General features: G+C 41.9%; 2 protein-coding genes across 9 annotated transcripts in view; one reads left to right on the top strand and one right to left on the bottom strand.

Moving 5' to 3' along the window:
- LOC142587312 (uncharacterized) overlaps nt 1-20,205 on the top strand; it is a 59,532-nt gene that overhangs the window by 31,149 nt on the left and 8,178 nt on the right. The window contains exon 4 of one of the 8 annotated variants that reach the window (XR_012829455.1): nt 9,209-9,975. The exons of 5 other annotated variants lie outside the window; for them this stretch is intronic. Coding sequence is in view for 1 of the 3 variants with exons in the window: in XM_075698209.1 (XP_075554324.1) it covers nt 6,876-7,006 (131 nt within the window). In the remaining 2 variants the exon portion in view is untranslated. Of the gene's footprint in view, nt 1-6,875; nt 8,098-9,205; nt 9,976-20,205 lie in introns of those variants that run through there. 2 more of the 8 variants (XR_012829452.1, XM_075698209.1) reach the window with 2 other exon arrangements.
- LOC142587311 (uncharacterized) lies at nt 1,448-19,216 on the bottom strand. The gene is made up of 3 exons (XM_075698205.1): nt 17,572-19,216; nt 4,868-5,050; nt 1,448-1,862 (listed from the first exon to the last, which is right to left on the bottom strand). The coding sequence occupies exons 1-3, from the start codon at nt 17,792-17,794 to the stop codon at nt 1,606-1,608; spliced, it is 663 nt and encodes a 220-aa protein (XP_075554320.1). The 5' UTR covers nt 17,795-19,216; the 3' UTR covers nt 1,448-1,605.

The following is a 20,205-nucleotide window of genomic DNA, read 5'->3' as shown; positions in this document are numbered from 1 at the left end:
GTCTTGACCACCACTGAGGGGTTGATCTTGAACATCACTTATATACTTAAGATAAAATCTTGAGTAACACTTACTGGTTGTCTAAACATTTTGAAATGGTTTCACAGGTTCTAATTTAACACTTATATGCACTTTTTAAAACAACAGTGAATAACGATTTCGGTAACATATTTCAGTATTCTACAGTTGATTTGGAGGATTATGCGCCATCACTGGTCTGCAATTATGGAAGTTTAGAGATAAAAAAATGGGGCCAATAATGCCTACGTTTTACACATTGTCATTGTACAGAACACAACCTATGCAACTTGCTATAAAACTGATTTATATAGTATTTGAAATTACCATAAGAGTATGTAAACAGCTGGGGTTTCATAGTTCTAGGTTCTTGTTATGTTTTAAACTAGCACCTGCCTTTAAATGGCAGTAAAAGGCATGCATTAATTTTTTTTTTTTGGACTGCCTGATTTTCTAAATGTTTTGTTTTTGCAGTCCTCAGGGAACCACCCACCGCCACCAAGAAAAAGCACTTTTGACTGTAGCAGTAATCAGTGATTCGCCTAATTGGCAAACAGTTCAGGATGCCAAACAGCCTCGAGACAGCTGTACCTCTAACAGAAGGCACTAATACACAGTGCAATGCACTGTTTCTGCACTCTAGACTGTGGGATTCTCATCCCGTACCTTGGGTCAAAGGAACGACAATCACAAGGGCATTTATTGCACCTTTCATAGATCAATGCCTGCTAGCCGAGTTGCTATCCACAAAACATGCCGATGGGCGTGCGACAAATCGCGGAAGTCCGACTCACCGCGACCGGATAGCGAGCGAATATGTTCGCCCCTTGCTGGATCCCAATGCCTGGTCGTTCACGCGTACGGTCACGCGAACGGTGGCTCTTTCGCACAAGGCCTCACGAGACGATCTCGCAGAAGCATGGATCGGCGCACGGGCGGCACGTCCGTGCTGCTTGCCGTCCCGAACCAAAGAGGAAACATGTTCTCCCTTGCGCCCCCAAGTAACCCTGCCATGAGGCGGCGTTAGCAGCGCAACACTCGCGCCATCTCTCGCGTGGCCTGGGGCCCGCGGCGAAGCCGCAATGCAGGAGACGGAAGCTATGCGGGAAAAACAACATATCAGGGGACGTGTGACAGTCTCGCATCCCCACAAGACAAATGTGATAAGAGCTGTATTATGTGACCTATTATAACTCCGTGGTGACAATACAGACAGGATATGCAGGGCATATAGCGATGAGGACAGTAGCAATGGAATGATATCACTAGTGTACAGAGCGCTGAATTCATTCTTGCTCCGTTACTGATAATTGAGAACTCTATCAAATGAAAAATTAAGAGAAATATCATGTGTGAAGGAATACTACTCATCATATCTATTGCAATTATTCTTGGACAGCATTCCCTCTTTCTTGCTTTTATTAAGGCATTTATATAGTACTGCTCACCTGCTGTTCCATGTGTTCCATCGACACATATACGATCAGTTCCAAGCCTCTTGAAAAGCTCCTGTTGTGGTGTGGTCATGATGACTAGCATAAAATCTCTGTCATCCAAAAGGTCCTCATTTTTTTCTCTAAACAAATGTCACTTTTTGTCAGGTTGTCCTTGGTGTTTAAAGAAGAGCAATGGGTTTTCCTTTTCACTATGCATCCTCTCAACCCAGAGTTGCACGCTCACATAGTCATTATCGTGCAGCCGCTCGGTCTTCGAGACTCTGGCATCCCTCATTATTTTGCGGAGATCCTGCTTGCTTAACAGGTTAATGCGGTGGAATGTCTCATCCACGTTGGACCGCACATTATCCAGTACTGCATCCATGGACACGCCTTCTCGCAGCTTGTCTTGAGAGAGTAGAGAAAAAGTGTATATTAGTTGAAGCATAAGTAAAAATTACCGAGCACGCAAGGAAGTGAAATGGGCACTGATGAACATTTTTAATATCATTATTTAGAATTCCTTTAATTGAATAATGAGTTACATTGACTTACAACAACCTTTTGCAATGGTGTGTGTTAAATAGTTCAAGCTGTCGCAATTTTTGTTCTTTTTAGGTTAGGTTAGGTTAGGTGTTATGCAGCCTTCAGCTGCTGAAGAGGCAAGATTACATTTCTGAATTATACTACACGATTACATTACATTTGAAGAGGCAAGATTACATATTAAAGTGTTTAAATGTTTGGTGTCATTGATAAACCGTCATAGGGATTATCTGCACCAGTGTTATCAGGTACGTAAGTGAAGAAATTTATTGTGTGTACCAAGTTTACAGCTAGGCTGCCAATTTCATCCTTCACTGTTGGTAACCTTGTTCGCACAAAAGACATTACTGAACCATTGTAAAAGCATTGCACTGGACTGGACATGTGCAGATTGTGGTTCAGATCCTACCCAGGGCAAAAATGTCTTCCACTTTAGTTCCTTTACTAAATATTGCCATTGTTATCAATTTCTATCCTACAGTTAGAACTTAATTTTCCAATTACATTCCATAGCATAAGTTATTGCCACTTCCATAGTGGCATGCCACCATAGAAGGGCAAAACAGTCTGCAATCGAAAACATGTGCAGCATTTCCAGATTAACTTAAACATCACTGTTACTGACTGAATTGATGCACATAATTTGATTAATGTCAATATAAAAATTGTCAATTAAAGCTTTCAGCAATTATTTTTAATGGTTGATTTATCAGTCATTCATCCATATTTACAGAGCAGACACACCTGTGAACGTATGCTTTGAAGGCTATGCAGTCATGTGGGTTTTTGAGTTAAAGGTATTATTTCAGTCAAGTAGAGTACTGACTGGACACTTGAAGCTGTTTTACGAGTTCATGTCTAATACCCCTGTCACACGGCAAATCTAATGTCATTTACAACGAATGACATTCGCTGATAATGCCATTTCTTTGGTGTCACACGGTAAAACCTAAGGACATTTACAAACAAATCAGTTCGCCAAACTCATTCGCATTCGTTTGGAACTGAATGTGTATCCTCGACACCACGAGTTTACCAGTGTTTCGCAAACAGTATGTGCTTCTTTTTTTGTTTTAACAAAAAATCACTATTATTCTATCCATTTTATTACCTAATTATTGCTTTAACGACATTGAAGTCCATCACATAGGTAAATACAGAAAACTACTCTCATGCCAGTGACCAGACAGCCATCTTTAGCTTTCGCTGCAGCAGTCATGTTGGTTCTCACCGGAGCATCGGCCGCGGCCACTTCAATTGACTTGGCATAAAAGCGTGCGCGTTTTTTCCTGTGGCACGTGCCAAGAATGAGGATATTAGAAGCTCGCATGCACATCAGAAAGGCGATGACATGCAACTGCCCTTCTCGTACCTTTTTTAGCAGATGTAGCGGACGCGCCTATCGTTCTCTTCGCCCTGTTGCTTGCCTTAGCTCGACTCGACTTCGTTGGCAATGTCGACAAGTTAGTAATCGAACACTACGGTTTGAAAGCAGTGATCACATATTCTAGTGGAATTTAGCATACTGGAAAATAATTATTGGACAAAAGTGGGTTTGAGGCGTGTTTTTTTTTTTTTTTTTACTATCGTCATTGTCATCATTTTCAAATGACATTAGTTTTCGCCGTGTGACAGGGGTATAAGCCTAATTATCGTGATCGTTTCAATCATGTTTCATTCACATAGCTGATTCATGAGCATCCAAATATTAAGGCACCATATTTTCCAAACCATAGGTGCCACCATTTTCTTTTCATTTTCGTCCAAGCGTATTGTAGAACAGTGTAACTTATATATGCAAGACCAACATGAGACATTCTTTTTCTCCAGCAATGTACTTGCAGTTTACTTTGTCTGCGAGAATGTGCGGCTCAAAATTTTTTTTTTACTGAAGTTTAGTGCCCTGAAATGGGTAAGTACGACATTTTAGGATAAGTGTATAAACATGCACAATCGCATTTCACAATGCTGACCCAAGTTAAGATAGATGCATCTTATACAATGAGTTATATACACATATTTTTTCTTTGAAAGTTGTGAAAAGAGGGGGGCAAGGGGGTGATTTGTACAACAGTTCAAATTATAGTCCAGAAAATATGGCACATGGTTTGTGAGCCCTATATATAGTAGAGTAAAATACAACTTGAGCTGATGAAAGTTTCACATGGAAAGCACATCTGCTGTGGATGACCTACAGTAGTGGCGAGAGGTCGCAGTTTCATCGATGTCTGTAATACTTGCACTTCAGTTTAGGCAAAATGGCAGACATAATTATGTACAATGCACCTTAAGTAATCCCAAGTGGAAATTATTCCAGCTTACTGCTATTTTGAGACATTGAATGCCACTAGGATCATAAGTCATACCAATACAGTTAACTGAAAGCCTGAAAAATAAAACAGAAAAAGAAAAAGCCACAGTCTGCTACGTGGCCTACAGTGCACCAGGAGGCACTACACCTTCCTGCTTGGTACATGAAGTGATGCAAACAAGTATAAAATAACTAAAGTCGTTGCCTGCAATAAGAATAGCCATATAGGTCAAATATAGGCCACTGGCTGTGCCAAGGTAGTTGTTACCGCTGTGAAATTGGAGAACGGTCCCCTTTTTTCTCTCTCTCTCTGAACCCTTCAGGCATTGATACAATGTAGCAAAATGATAAACATGTTTATGATGTCATTAACTATAATGCCCTGCAGTCAGTAAAGGTGGCCTCGAATTATGTGGAAATTATGAATTATAAATGAATTTCATGTGCTCCAAGTTCATTGCATGGTCTGGCATGAGTATTGCCTTGTATTTGGGATGTTGAAAACTCAACAACCACTCTTTATGTATTATAAAGCAGAGCAAAAGCGGTTTCTTACCAGCAATAGCAGCTCTTTCCAACTTGGACAGAAAAACACGACCCAGTTCAAAGTCGTGGCCTCTGTGCTTGAATTGGAAAACCACATACACACCTGTGTTGTCTTGAGTCACAGCCATTGCCGCAAAACATCTTTTTCCACACTTGACACTTGAAGGCCGCTTCAGCTTTTGTTTACTTGTAGCTGTGGAAAAAGATAACCGGGTAGTTTATTCTAACTTAAGCACTGGACTTCCAACACATGCTTAGTGGTGGTTCTACTACACCATTTACACCATTTAGCTACAATTCAACTTGCCTGAAACCTGGCTACGCGAACTGTGCAAAGGTGTGGTATTTTCATGCTTTCAAGGCAACGCAGCGTTTTCAGCAGGGGTACGAGAAGACTTAAATATAAGAAACAAATAGTGAACGTGCAAGTAATTCAGTTTGAGATGGATCATCTACTAGACTTTTCAAATATTGAGTAATATTTGCAGTAATGCAATGGATTGCCCGAGGTCAAAGCATTGCATGCAGCATTTCAAAAACACTTGGTTTGTCTCGAAACAAGAACAAATAAAACAAATCTGGGTTTTTACATGCCAATACCACGATCTGATTATCAGGCATGCCTCTCTCAGTATAAGTTTCGTCCTGGCTGTCAACACCAATCGAAGCAATTACTATATGCAATGCTAACAGGGTACGGTGACAAAAGCAGCATTCATAGCAAGCACAATGGCATGCACTAAGACCCATTGACCACTGGAAGGCACACAGTTTGCTTTGCATACATGTGTTCTTGCACGTGGTTCAGAACTGTATGGCAATTTGTGATCTTTTAAGTACAGGAACTAACTTCTGTGCACACTTGGGATAGTTGCCGACTTGTGAAAAGAGGGGGAGGTTACTTGTGCCAGGTTCAAATTATTGTCCGGAAAATATTGTATATGGTTTGTGAGCCCTGCATATAGTAGAATAATATACAAGTTAAAGTGATGAAAGCTTCACATGGAAAGCAGATCTGCTGTGATCTTGTGGACTCGTACAGCAGTGCTTCATCAGTTATCAAAAACTCGTACTAATGATCTCGGAAACAATTGCCAATCGTACCAATATATTAACACCAAGCTTCCTGTAACTGCTTGCAGCCCATATCACAATCACCAAAAGCTAATTTCATGGCACACTACCCTGACCATTGGCCCTAATCAGCACTGCTTCATCAGGTCGGTTGGGTATCAGTAACTAGAGCTACAGTTAGCTGATGAATTGACTCATATCTATTTGCAGTTGAATCGACTCATATCTATTTGCAGAGACCAGCAAACCACCTTGTAACAAAATTGAGTGCATGGAATGGTAGCAATGTTGTTTGTGTCCACCACTGCCATCTTTGCATCCATTTGTGCTATGGCACCTCCTTCTGGACGCCGTTCATAGCCTCGCGGCAGTCTCTTGTCGAGCTTCTTGCATTGTTATCGGGTGTAATACACTTGTGCATGTGCCATAGTGCATATGAAAGCACGTGTCATTTGCAATGCACATAAGACATTCACCTTCACTTCTTTTGTTATGTGTGACAGAGCAAATTGTTCTAGTGCAGTTGTAATTTCTTGCCTCTCCGACGCCTAGGCACACAGCTGCTTTCATTAGCCCACAAAATTTTTATTTATTTACAAAGGCTTTCTACCTACTCAAATGAAAGTACTTGCAACATACTGGCATGGTAATAATTGGCTGGTTCTGGGTGTTAAAATTTTCTTAAATGTGTAAGCATTTCTATGCTTACCAAACGTCCATCACGCAAGAAAAATGTGGGCCGATCCCAGAGATAGTGCAATACTGGGCCGACCCACGGCGGAGGTGAACAGCCTTCAAGTACCCAACAAAGTGAAAAGTGCATACAATATAGATAGAGCATGGAGCAGTGAGTGGCTTTACCTTTGTTCTTCCTGTCGCTACCACGAGATCGAAGCAGCGCTCGCAAATCTCTCGGCACACACCGCACCCTGCACCTTTCGCAGATCGCTTTCAAGATATGGGCCCGCTCTTCAAGGCAAAGCGACGAGAACACGGAGTTCAAGATATGGTCCACGTGGCGCATAATGGTTTGACGTGGATGGATAAGGCACTAAAGAGCAGTATCAGCTTATAATGATCAGAACGTCATCAGCACACCTGGCGCCGCCGTCTGCAGCAGTCAGTGTTGCTGCGACGCTGCTGTTTATACCGGTCATATTAACTTCCATAACACTTTTTTGTTCAAGTACCCTAAAGAGCCCAGGAGGCATAGGGGTGGGGGATGTTACGATTGGCCAGCGGGGATAGTGACCTTCTGGCTTCACTGCAATGAATCGCTTCGTGAAGCCAACAACACGCCCCCTTCGAATAGCCCTTCGGAGCCAGTAAGGCTAGACACGTTTGGCGGACAGGATTGTTAGCTGGTTCGCTGTCACCTTCAGGGACCAATTGGAGCAAGAAAACTCCTGGAAATGTTTGTTCTATGGCATTCCCCCATGTACTCTAGTAATAGTCACGGTCATGACAGATTCAGCAGCAAACTGCAGAGTCAGCTCAGGAACAACATGCCAGCTTGAGTCAAGCGTGACAACACCTGTCTATGAGGCCTCACTGGTTTTGGTGTGTTCAGTAAAACAAAAGTGCAAGAGAGTGTGTGAACCTTCGCCCTCAAAGGCGGGTACTTCGACGACTTTGGACGCTTTGATTGGATGAAGGTTGGATGGCAGCTTTCCCTGGCCTAGGGATCTAGTAAGGACAGAGAGTGTTTAAGCAGACATTTTCGGCTGTTCAGTGTGCATTTCAGTCATGCTAGACTGATCAGATGTAATGTTCTCCACCCTTCATGTAGATATTGTAAATAAATCCCCTACTCCTCATTCCTCCCTTCAACAACATCCTTAGCATGAATGAGTCGGACGATGGTATGGGCCAGGTACCCTTTTCATGGCAGACACCATCTCTTACAGGGATTACAATGAAAGGAGCAAAACATACCAAAAGTACACAACTAAACAAGAAATATGAATTGGAACAACATGAATTAGTGAAAAAAAAACGACTTATTACAGGGTATATACAATGTGTGAAAAAACATAGTAATGACAAGGTTCAAGGTTCCTAAAATACTTGACTTATCACAATGAGCTGTTTTACATTACAAAACAATGGAAAAAAATTTAAGTATACATTACTAAACAGGAAAGCAAAATTGCATATTAAATAAGAACATCAAGAAATGCAACTGGAACGGGACAGCAAGGTAAGAGGTAGTTCAGATTTCTAGGAACAACTTTAAATTATGTACAAATGAGTCGTGACAAATAGCGAGGAGAAGAGGTGAGTGGAAAAACGGATTAGTGTGGGCGAAGATGGGTGCGATTTTAAGTTGGTGATCAAGCCGTCAAGACACATGTCACGAGCTAGTCTGATATTTAGAGTCACGTGGGACAACCGATTGGAGTAAAGTTTATGAAAGAAGGACAATAGTGTCGGAAGCCTGCGTATATTGAGAGGAGCTAAATTAATCTAATATTTGATTTCCGTATGCGAGTAGTTTCTTGTGATGAAGCGAGCAACATTATTTTGCAGAGACTCTAGTTTGTGTTCGAGGTAGGCCTCGTGTGGATTCCAAATTAAGAAGGCATATTCGATTTTAGAGCATACTAAGGTGGTGTAAGCCAGAAATTTGGTCTCGGAGTTAGCCGAGTGCAAATAGTGCCTTATGAAGCCAAGTGATCTGGTTGCTTTAGTAGAGTGTTCTAGTTTGCCGTTTTTACACTCGGCTAAGCAGCTGAGCGGAGCGAAAGCGTGAATGCGCATGCGCCCTCCACTTAGCTGCAAGCAGGCTGGTGGAGTCAGAAACACGGTCCGCTTACAAGCTGCCTGAGCAGAAGGTTGCTGCCATTTTTTTTCTAGCAAGGGTGGTCGATGCACACACCCACTCTGGCACGTGCATCGAGGCACCTTGCCTGCCTTGCTCTTTAAAAGACAGATTTGCAGAGACGAAGACTTATGTCTGCTAGAAGGTGCGCATGCTGACCCATTTGAAAACCTCGCAGCGCGGTAGTATGTGATGCATGCTGTGCAACATGTTGGCATCAGAAAGGATCAGATTGGATGCAAAATACAAGCTCGCTGGCTATCACGTGGCATTTCCCCAAGATGGGGCTTTATTTTCCACTGGATAAAATGGACCAGTAATGCATTACAAGTTCACGTTTAGATGCTTTATGGACAAATAAGCTATATGTATTCATTTTACTTATAAAAGCTTTACTTACAAGTTTTACTTATAGGTGCTTTTATTTTGTTTCATTACCCTGAATTCGGCCAGAAGGCACTGCAAATACGAAAGGAACATCAAGCGGAAAGCCAGAGAGGCCGAGATAATCTCGTGGCTGGCGGCAATGGAAAATAAACCTGCTATGAGTAACTACTGAAGAGGAAATAACAATATTGGGAAAGAAACAATCTATTATAACTCAAAGGGAAGCTTATTACTTTCTGAAATGAGCTCGGGATGCCTTAGAACACGCACTTATACAGCAAGATATAAGAAGGAAGAAGCATGTGCTTGCTGCGGTAAAGCTAGGGAAACAATAGAGCATGCTTTACTAGAATGTGAAATATCTCCCCAGCAGTAGATTTAGGCACCACTGGCCTATATACCATTAATAAAATATATCCAGAGAGGGAGATTAAGATGGACTGCAATGATTGTAATGGCATCATTGGAATCAGACATATGCTGGCGGGGTGTCCCGCGACTCTCCCCAAACTCGTTGAAGAATGGACACAGTGGGAGAAAAGGATTCAAAGCCCATTGTTTCAGGACCAACTAAGGGCAGTCCAGGGGGCCCATGATGTCGCTGAAAGGCTTGGCCTGACAGTGCCAACATGGGAGCGGCCCGCCTTGGCTTGAGAAGTCTAGCCTCCGGACATCATTACAATAAAAGTTTTCACACACATACACCACTGGCCTGCTTGAAGCCCTTGGGTTCAGCAAGAGCAGAGGGAAAGTAAAAATGTATGCAGTAAAGATTGGTAAGCAGCGAATGGAAGATTGGTGGACAAAAAGTAGGGAAACTTCAAACAACAGAGGCTTGCAAAGACAAAGTTCAGAAAGTTTGGTTATGGGAAGTCATCGTGGGTTTTTTTTTTCTTTGTTAACATAGGTAGAACATTAGGCAATACAAGAGCTTCATGGCGCAACCCACACATCTTTCCAAAGGGGACACTCGTAGCACCTATCCATCCGTCCCTCTGCTGCTCCGCTAGGCTAGACATACAACTAAAACATGCAATCACCCACCACTCCACCATGTGGCTTAGCGGGGCAACTTGGAGCGGGGTGGACCGTAATGACACTAAACTAAAACACTCTAGTGAAAATCACATCTACGCAAATGTTCCATGACAGATCGGATGACAAATGAACACCCAGATATTGCGAATACCGAGGCTACGGGCATGTTTTATAATTATGCAATTGCATAACACGGGTTTAGCTGTAGTCCCGAATCTGATAGCTTTTGTTATATTAATGTTGATTTCCGCTTGCTTACTGCCCCACTTACGGAGATTGTCTAAGTAAGATGGAAGGTAGCAGGTGTCCTCAGGGTTAGTAGATCACGCAATCATCAGCAAATAGTCTATGAAACGCCTACCATTACTAATATCGTTAATATAATCTAAAAACAAAATAGGCCTGAGCATGGAACCTTGCGGTACTCCAGATTTGACATGATTTAATGGAGACAAATGGTCATTGATGAAAACTGATTGCTACCGGTTAGTTAAAAAGATTGTAGTCCACCTAGTTATCCTCACATGTTAAGATCTGTCAGTTTATGAATAAGCCAGAATTGAGGAACCTTGTCAAAAGCCTTCGCAAAGTCTAGAGATATTACATCGATTCGATAAAAAGAATGAGTGGAGTTATGCAAGTCATTAATTCAAATCAATCGTGTAAAAGTCCATGCCGACTGATAAAGAAAAAGTTATGTTCTGTAAGAAACTTCATTAGAGCAGATGAAATTATGTGTTCGAGAAGTTTGCAGCACATGCTGGTTAAAGAAATTGGTCTGTAATTTGATGGGTTAGACGAATCACCATATTTAAATATGAGAATTATGCAAGCTGCCTTCCAAACATTTGGGACGCATCCCGTGTCAATACATTGCTGAAAAGGCTTGGCTAAAATGCGACATATTGCAGGTTTGGATATCTTAAGAAGTTTAAGGCAGATGCCATCACGGCCAGGAGCAGAGTTAGTTGGAAGACAATCGATACAGGACTGTACTACTTCAGAAGCGATATTAATGTTGTGCATGCTTGAATGCAAAATAGGGGCCTGAAAGCTACTAGGTACAGGAGTCTCGTCCGTGAAAACGGATGAAAAAAAACTTGTTGAATTCAATAGCAACACGTGCCAGAGAAAGAATGTTACCATCCTTAGATAACGGTACCGTCAAGTTCGATAATTTGGGTTTCCTAAATTTTTGTGTCATTGCTAAGCATGTCTGAAATGTCATGGTTGAAAAATTTATCTTTGGCTGTTGTTACGGTCCTGCATAAGTGTGCGTGCTCACGATAGGGCCTCCAATCTTCCACAGATGCTCATAGTTCAGCTCTGCAATATATAGGTTTCACATGCGCCGCAAACCAAGTGCTTTCTGTGCAGGCTGTTATTTTGAATTTTGGAATATGCTTTTCTTTTTAAGTGTGATCAGCCCATTATGAAGAAAAACCCAGTTTGTGTTTATGTTGCAATGAGGGAATGACTGCAAGAAGCCGACAGAAAAGGTGGAAAGGTCACTAACAAGCCCGCTGACATTCACGCGGGTGTAATCAAATATTAATTTCTTTCTATTTTCATGTTTCTTTAGGGCACCTATGAATTCACAATGCAAGATATTGTGGCCACTGATACCATCCAATACATTTTCCGTAACATTATTTGGTTCTGTGGCTAGTATGAGGTCAGAGTGAATCACCATGAGTGGGAACAGAAACAATTTGATGCAAATTGAAAGTTGAGAGCATGCCAGGAAAATATTGGCATTGACGTTTTTCTTGTGCCATACAGGGGTCGGCATCAATGCCATTCAATATTGGGATAGTCGAAATCGCCGACAAGAAATATTGGTGATGTCGGGTACTCGTTCTGGACAAAACTTAAAGACTTGTTTAGATGATCCGGAAAGTAGTGGGATGAATCAAGTGGACGATAGCAGACTCCAATGACAGAGGTAGAAGGTGTGGGCAGACAGAGAGCAACCCTTACAATTTTGAGGCAGGAATTAGTTTCAATAACACAAGCTTCCAAACTAGATTTTACTGCGATTAACACACCGCCACCTCTCGATTCAGTTTTATGTTTTCTAAATAATGAAAACTGACGAGACAAGGACGATCCAAAATGTCGAATGACAACCAGGTTTCGGTGCCTAGAACGTCTACTGAACAGGATTCAAGATAAGAACAGAGGTGATCTTGCTTACGAAATAAGCTGCGGAAGTTTGACAAAAGAATTGACACACATGCATCACAGCGTTCATTTTTTACATCACTGGGTTTTCACGAGGACGTGACGTTTCGGGAGGGCACTTACTTCATTAGTGGTATGGTCAAAGATAAATCGTGTTGTTTAGTAGAAGTTTGCCAAACAGAAGTTTGAACCTTTCAGCGGGCTTCTGTTTGGAACGTCCGAAATCTCGGAGTTTCTGGATTGCATCCTCATTGAAAAATCCTTATCAGTCCACATGAGACGATTCAAACCTTTTTTAGTTTAAATGCATTTTTCAGTATGTGTTTTCTTTTTTAAGTTTAGGAATTTCACAATTACCAGCCAAGTATAGCCTTGTCTTTTCTGTCCTATTCTATGGGCACGTTCAATTTCACCAGCTGCAATGCCTAAATATTTAGAAACTAACTCAATTACAAGCCCTTCCTTTTCCTGCCACGTCTCTGAGTCTTGCTCAATGACTGCTTTAAAGATAAGGTTGTTGTGACGCAATCTGTTACTGAGGTCGTCTACCACCAAACTTGTGTTGCAATTGTCCTGATTTTATGCTTTCCAGTTTGTCCTGGGTGTCAAGCATATGAATTACCTCGTGACGCCAGAGGTTCCTTCCATTTAGGAAAGAAGTTCAGTAACATTCGTTTGGACGTCTTTTACTTTCCCTAGGATGTCTTTCTGAAATTTTCCATTGCAGGCTGCCGTATCCTTGAAAATGAGTTGATAATGACATTGGGCTGCGTGGAGATGAGCAAGTGGTACAATGCTTAAGCGTACTTAAGTCCCAGAGGAGTTTCTGCATGAATTTTTCAATTGTTTATGAAGGTTTCTTACCTATTCAAAGAAAAGTGTTTGCAACATACTGACGTGGTACTAATTGGCTGCTGCTGGCTGTTGGCCTTGGTGTCTTCCTTTGCTGTTGAGCAGCATTTAGTGAGTGCACAGTAATAATGAGCTGCACCAAATGGCTACACATTACTGCTGTACTACTCGAACTATTCCAAAAGGGCGAATTTTTCTGCTCCAACATGCACCATGACTACTTATTTCCTAGCCCAAATCCTTAACTGGCTAGGCCACTGCTGCATGCTGACACACCACCCACTGTGGGTGTGGGCTGTATTAGCCAAGTCTCAGTAAGACAAAAATAACTGTGGCACTGTTCTTTTTGAGCTTTGTTATTTAATGAAAAGGCTTTGAATTCAGGCCACCAGTGCCACAATAAAGTATTCCTATTCCAGCCGCACTACTTGTTAGAGCTGCATGCCACCTGCACTACTAGCTGGGCCAGTCACTTGAAATCCGTGGACTATAAGGTTAGAGTAGAATCAAACAGAAGACATTTTTTTGATATGCTGGCTTTGGACGTCCCCAAATTTTTGGGATGGGCCTGCTATAAATTTTACGTATTCATAACATGGGAAGGTTATGACGACATGTAACCCAGGCAGGCAATGCTTTTGGAAACGAACTTTAAACTTTGCCACTCCGACAGTGGTGAATAGTGATCTGTTGTCATGTTGAGCAGTACTACTTGCATCTGACCGCTGGATGTATTGTGTCACTGTTCGTTATTTATTACATGTGCTTATAACATGTGCTCCAATAAGATGTTCCAATCATTGGTGCAATCTACTAATACCAGCTACTTTCGCAATGTCTCTGTAGGCATCTCTTTAATCCTTTTATGTCTAACACGATACACGAGGACTCCCCTGCAATCACTGACACAGAAATAGTACAGTGTAGTTCTAAAACAAATGTGCTTAACTCATATTGGTGACAACAAATAGTTTAACATTGGTGCTATCATAGGTCTGGTTTGCGATTACAGCCGATGTCTTGTGGTTGATTATAGGAGTTCTTTAACAGCAAGGTCCAGCATTACTAGAGCTTTGTTTAAAGGGCAGCCACTTGGACAGTGGTACGCTTGGACTCGGGTGTAAGTAGTTTAACATTGATGCATAGGCTTTGAGGTGACCAGGGTCAGGCTAGTGTATACAATTTTTATCCTGTTCTATTTTCTTTCGCATCACTCGCACTTCATTCAGTGTTACTGCGTACATGGTGCGTTGAATGATAGGAAGGAAATAGAATAATATGTATAATCTTGGCCAAGATGGCCTTGGAGTATGTTTAAGCCCAACTTTAGGCACACATGATTCCCAGCTTGGGTGAGCATACCGAGATAACTGTCCAGGTTGAGGTTCATTCCGATATGCTGTTAACGCTTCTTTGAGTAATCGTATAAACATGACTGAACAAAAATCTCTGTGGTTTTTAAAAACCCATCAAAGCCAGAGACTCAGACTGGTGGTCATGATACGGGCATTTCACGATACCTTGTGAAGCATAACTTCCAGACCAGTGACAAGACGAAGTAGAAATGCTTCTTTTTCAGGTGGCCGCAAGTCTCTGTACCTGTCCTTGCAATGAAGTGACTGCGTGTGTCTTTCTCCACCTTTTCCTTCAATGATTTGAAAGCTGATCAGGATAATAAAATAAAGCAAATGTTACATGTATGCAGTGTGTCAAGGGGAATCAGTTTATTGTAAGCCCACGTTGGCTGTGCAGAATATCTTATGGGGTAATTTAGAAGAAGAAAGAAGATTAAGTACCCTGGACACTTGTATGTTCAGTCTGCATTTCAGGGTGTGTAATGCACAGAACTAGCGTTACAAAGTTGAATCGTAGACATGTTGTGGAACTCAGTAGTTATGAAGAAGAGGTTCAGTGACATCTTTTCTCTTTTCCTGATGAGGATCAAGCATTTGTTTTTCTCAGGGCAAAATTTTAGAGCGAAGCATAATGGAATTGAAGAAAAAGAAGATATAAAAAAGTGACAAGAATGATGTTGCTTCTTGTACATTTTTAAACTATGCTTTGTTTGAGTACATTTTGCAGCTTTCATACAGAGATCAAACTCCTGCGAAGACAGTATGTATAGAAACTGTAAGCTAATTTGCTTTATTAATTTGAGGTTGACACTGTGACATGGCGTCTAATTATAGCAGCACAAAGTGACTGCCATCAAAATTTTTTTCGCGAGCAACGCCAAGAACTGCATGAAATGACAACTGAAAATGACAACTCTACATCTTACAAATTTCCATTCTGAACGAGAAAGAAAATACAGAGAATCGTACCTTATCTATAAGTTCAAGGCATTGCAACAAATAGGCATAAACATTTCAAAAGGAGCTTTATAATCTATCCGCTCTGCTAAATTTCAAGCTATAGGCAACAACACTTAGTTTGGTTTCTTGGCGTATCCTTCTTTTTTTCTTTCCTCTTCTTTTTCTCAGCCGGCGTGTCAGACGCCGTTGACATGCCGGCTAACACGCGTGAGTTGGCACGTGGTTGATACCATGTTTTCCCCGTGTTTTAACTGAACAATTAGTAGATTTAAATTTTTTGCACATTGGGAATTCAGGAAATATAAAACTTCGACAGGAGCTATCATTAGAACTAGTGTACAGTACTTCTAGCACTTCTTTAATCAAACAATGCAAAATTTGCGCTTTGGTTGACTTAGCATTTACTTATTGTGTTAAGATTGATATGAAGTGCTACTTTGTTTTTTCTGCTGTGTGTACATGTTTTTAGACGCAATCCTTTCCATTGTATGGAGTTCTCGCTCACACAAAGCCATGTACTCGATTGCAGATCGACCTTAGGCAGAAGTGCAATCTCATACCTGTGCACTTGCCTCTATTCATTAGTGTGCAATACCGCGCAAGCCTGTGCATAACTATACGACGACTGTAAAGCATATGAAAGCTCCAGCACCAGTTTAGGGCACAAGATTAGACCAGATTTCTTGAACAGAAAAGCTGATTTAACACATTATTAATGTACAAGGAGGCTTGTCCATGCTACCTAACCTGACAACTATTGCTTCTAGACCCTAAAGAATGCAGTAAAAAAAAAAAGTAGGTGCTTGCTGCAATGGGGAGAAACAAATTTTTCCTGTACCATACTATAGGTGCTTACCCATTTCCAAGTTTGCAAAGCGAGTGCTTTCCTGCATGGCATGGCCACCACTATGGCTAATATTCATGCTACCAAATCTGCATATATTGTATCGCATGGTTTACCTTACAGAAGTTGGGAACTAGAAGCAGGGTTCATACTTTGTATATTTGTTTTCTTTCTTTCATTACTTAAAGTAAAAATAGCAAATCAACTTCATTCATGCTCCTCCAGTCACTTTTCTTTTATAGAATGTATTCTAGGGTTTTATGCGCTAAAACCACGATTTGATTATGAGGCATGCCATAGTGGCGCAGTCCAGATTAATTTTGACCACGAGGGGATCTTTAAAGGGACACTAAAGCGAAACAATAAATCAGTTTAGATAATGAAGCATTGTTTGAGAACCCTGCAGGCAGTGATTTCAAAAAAATAGTTTGATTATTAGATGAGAAAATGAAGGTCGAAGTATCAGTATTTGAATTTCGCGCCAAAACCCCAGTGCCGGTACGTTAGCGTGACGTCAGGGATTCCAAAGAATGTTTTCGCATTTGGGCCGCGTTGGCTGAATAAAGGTTCCTGAAACTTGCCATGTTTAATATTTGGTTCCTTTAGAACTCAATATAGTCAATCTGTACCGCTATATATAATTAGTAGGCCCTAGAAGATGCCATCAAAATCCACGACGTCACAGCCCCCAGGTGCGGGAACTCAAGTAGGCGTCGCCACCCGTATTTCGTTCTTGCGCTTTTTCTGGCTTACCAAACGTCTTATCATTGTAACAGTGGTGTTTTTGGTGTTGTAGAATGGTAATTTACTGATGCAGAAGAAATAATTTTTCACTTTAATGTCCCTTTAACGTGCCACACAGGCGTTTCTTGCATTTCGCTCCCATCTAAATGCGGCCGCCGCGGCGGGCACATTTTTTTAAAACTTAAATATGCGATTCCTAAAAAAGATCCATCAGCAATGATTCTGCGTTGCTTCGATTCAAAACAGCAATGATAAGCATGCAATTTAATGTATGATAGTATAAGTTGCAGCTAGTGCATGGTGAGATAAAATGTTAAGCATGAAAGCACCATAAATGAGCACATTTCAAGCAATAAGTGAACAAGTGAATCGTTCACTCTGCAAGCCCGTAATGCAAAAATAGCAGGTGCAGCGGTAATCACGCGTTGCTTTGAGAGAATAAGCAAGTGTCTTACCTGGCATTGTCAGAAAGTGATACCTCTCATATTCTGGCTCGAAGAAATGCACGCTGATATGGCGGTACTCCAGTTCTTTCGAAGTCAGGGCTACTTCACACTCGTCGCAGTTGTACTTCGGGTGAGTGATTTTGTGCACAAGTTTTATGTGCCTCTGCAGACTGCGATTGTTCGCTAACCGCAGGTCGCAGTACTGACATTCAAAGGAAGCAACTTTCGCCATTGCGAGACCGCGAAGAGAAGCATGGGGTTTCCTAAAAACCGATTACGTAACTATGCTCAGTGCGTGCAAGCGGGCCTTCTATATCTGCGGGTGCTCTGACCATGGAGGAAAGAAAAAGCTGAGAGATGCTGACGTCACTCTTTGCGAAGCATGAGTGGCGTCGGAAGGCATGGCAGATATCCTCTCTTGTGCATATCTCTCTCCTCCGGCCCGCAACCACGCACGAACTGCGTGGGCTGCACGGGCGCGCCTGTAGCAATCCGAAAGCATCTACTATTCTGACAAAAGATGCAATCGCGATGTAACGTTGGCGAAGTCTGAGTATTCTGCCCTGGCATTGAAACAAGTTTAAAATAAACTCCTCACATTAGACCGTCATGTTGGACTCCGCAACTTTTGCGGGATTTTGTGAAAAGCAATATGGTTTATTGGTCCAGCCAACTGAAACTGTCCTGATGGCTTCTAGACCCACCATGTTGTATTAGTGGTTTTGGCGTTGCGCTGCGAAAGTGAGGTTGTGGGATCACATCTCGGTCGTGGAGGCCGCATTTCGACGGGGTTCGACGAAGTAAAAATGCAATGCCCGTGTACCGTACGTTAAACACATGTTAACGAATCCCGCGCGGTGAAAATTATTTCCGCAGTTCACCGCTACGGTGTGCCTCATTATCAGTTCTCGGCTTTGGCACGTGAAGTGTCAAAATTTGAATGTTTGATTAACCGCAGGTACGGTGGCTGCCTAGTTCCTGCGTCATTTTAGATTACCTTTATCGTTCATTTCTACCTTCGTTTCCTCTGTTTGGGCTCCCTGGGGCTAGACCATAGTGGTTATGGCTAGACGCGGCGATGAAAAAATCAGCGAGTCTAGAAGTTCAGGACAACATTCATTTGGGCTAGATGGTGCATACTTGATTTAGGAAGGAACAGCGCCAACGAAGACGTTCACAAGTGGGGAGAACGACACAGGACAAGCACCATGTTAAAATTGGCTCCAAGGCGCTGTCAATACAGGTTAAGAAAATGTTAGTAAGCACCGGGGCGACGCAGGATCCAATACAAATCCCTTGTCTTTGTCGATAAAACTTGTTCTCGAAAGAGATTAACGTCACATCAAGGTAAAATTCTAGCATTTTCATAAAATTATATATTGACACGCCAGAGGAGTTTTGGAACTCTACTGCACTGTTACTTCCTATAGCATCTCTGACAGAATGAAATAAGGCATCGTGGGGCACAGAGTAAAACAAGTCTTCAACATCTACTGAAAACACATAACCATTGGAAGTACATCCCTCAAGAAACCTAACAACATCTTTTGAACTCTTTGTGGCGTACGGATCTTGAACTTTAAGGGATGTAAGGTGCTTTTGAAGAAACTTGCTTAACACAATCAGCCAAGTTCCATTTTCGCTGACCACTGTTCTGAATGGCACAGACAGTTTGTGCGTTTTGGCCGTAAAGAACATGGAAAGGGCATTGCTTTTGCTGTTACCAATGTCATTGGCCAGCGTGCTCAGATCTAATTCTTTGCACATCGCAGCCGCCTTGCCTCTCACTCGCGTTGCACTAGCTTTCAGAGGGATGAAGTTCTTTGCAATTGCTTCGCCGGCTCTTTTTTGAAACTCTTCCTCGGTGAGCACCACAAACCCACCATCCTTGTCAGCTTGAAAAAGCCGGAGTCTATTCTTCCTGAAATACGACACGACTTTTCCCATAGAATCTTTGCTAGTCAACGTGTTAGTGCTGGTCGTAGATCTTATAAGCGTATTCACACCATCCAGAAGGCATCTTTCACGGTTTTCGTCCAACACCTTTCCTGCTGTGCGCCTATTAAGCGCCAGGAACTCATGTGCTTCTATCCGTGGCTCGTGGCTGAATTTCGGACCTTTGTTCAACACCTGCCTGACATCGTTGGGAAGATCAACGTCTCCGATGACCGTCACCAGCCTTTCCGGGGGCTTCTTGTCCTTCTTCAGAGAAGACGACCGTAAACACTGGTTCCGTGTCTGAGCCCATCAAAATATATATGTATATATATATATATATTATAGAGAGAGAGAGAGAAAGAACAGCGCATTAGTAACTCCCAGTTATGGATATCCATACATTTGTTCCCGTGAGCAGGCATCATGTAATGAATGATTGTAGACCAAAAAATATTTCGCGTTTCTTTCCGGATAAATACATGAACATTAATAATGCCTTGGTTTTCATACTTATTAAGAAGTAAAGGAACATTACAGGTTAGCGATTGCATTAGATAAATTGTTAGCCTTTTTGGCACGAACCATCTATCCTGGCTGTAGTCCCGACAGTGATTTTACATGTGAAGAGACTTTGTTAGAGGAAAAAAATATGAATAGAGTAAAGGAAAGCCATACAGATCTGGCAGTTTGAAATCGCATTAAATT

The sequence above is a fragment of the Dermacentor variabilis genome, chromosome 7 (assembly GCF_050947875.1).
Source record: "Dermacentor variabilis isolate Ectoservices chromosome 7, ASM5094787v1, whole genome shotgun sequence".
Classification (NCBI taxonomy): domain Eukaryota; kingdom Metazoa; phylum Arthropoda; class Arachnida; order Ixodida; family Ixodidae; genus Dermacentor; species Dermacentor variabilis.
Note: the sequence above shows the minus strand (reverse complement) of the source record. Positions and strands in the feature narration are given on the sequence as shown.

Bases quoted from the DNA above. Each gene is read 5' to 3' on its own strand.
- LOC142587311 (XM_075698205.1), bottom strand. From the start codon at position 17,794: ATGGCGAAAGTTGCTTCCTTTGAATGTCAGTACTGCGACCTGCGGTTA. The intron at 5,051-17,571 runs GTAAGACACTTG...CTTTTTCCACAG, and splicing joins TCACTTTCTGACAATGCCAG to CTACAAGTAAACAAAAGCTG. The intron at 1,863-4,867 runs GTAAGAAACCGC...TACTCTCTCAAG, and splicing joins GGAAAGAGCTGCTATTGCTG to ACAAGCTGCGAGAAGGCGTG.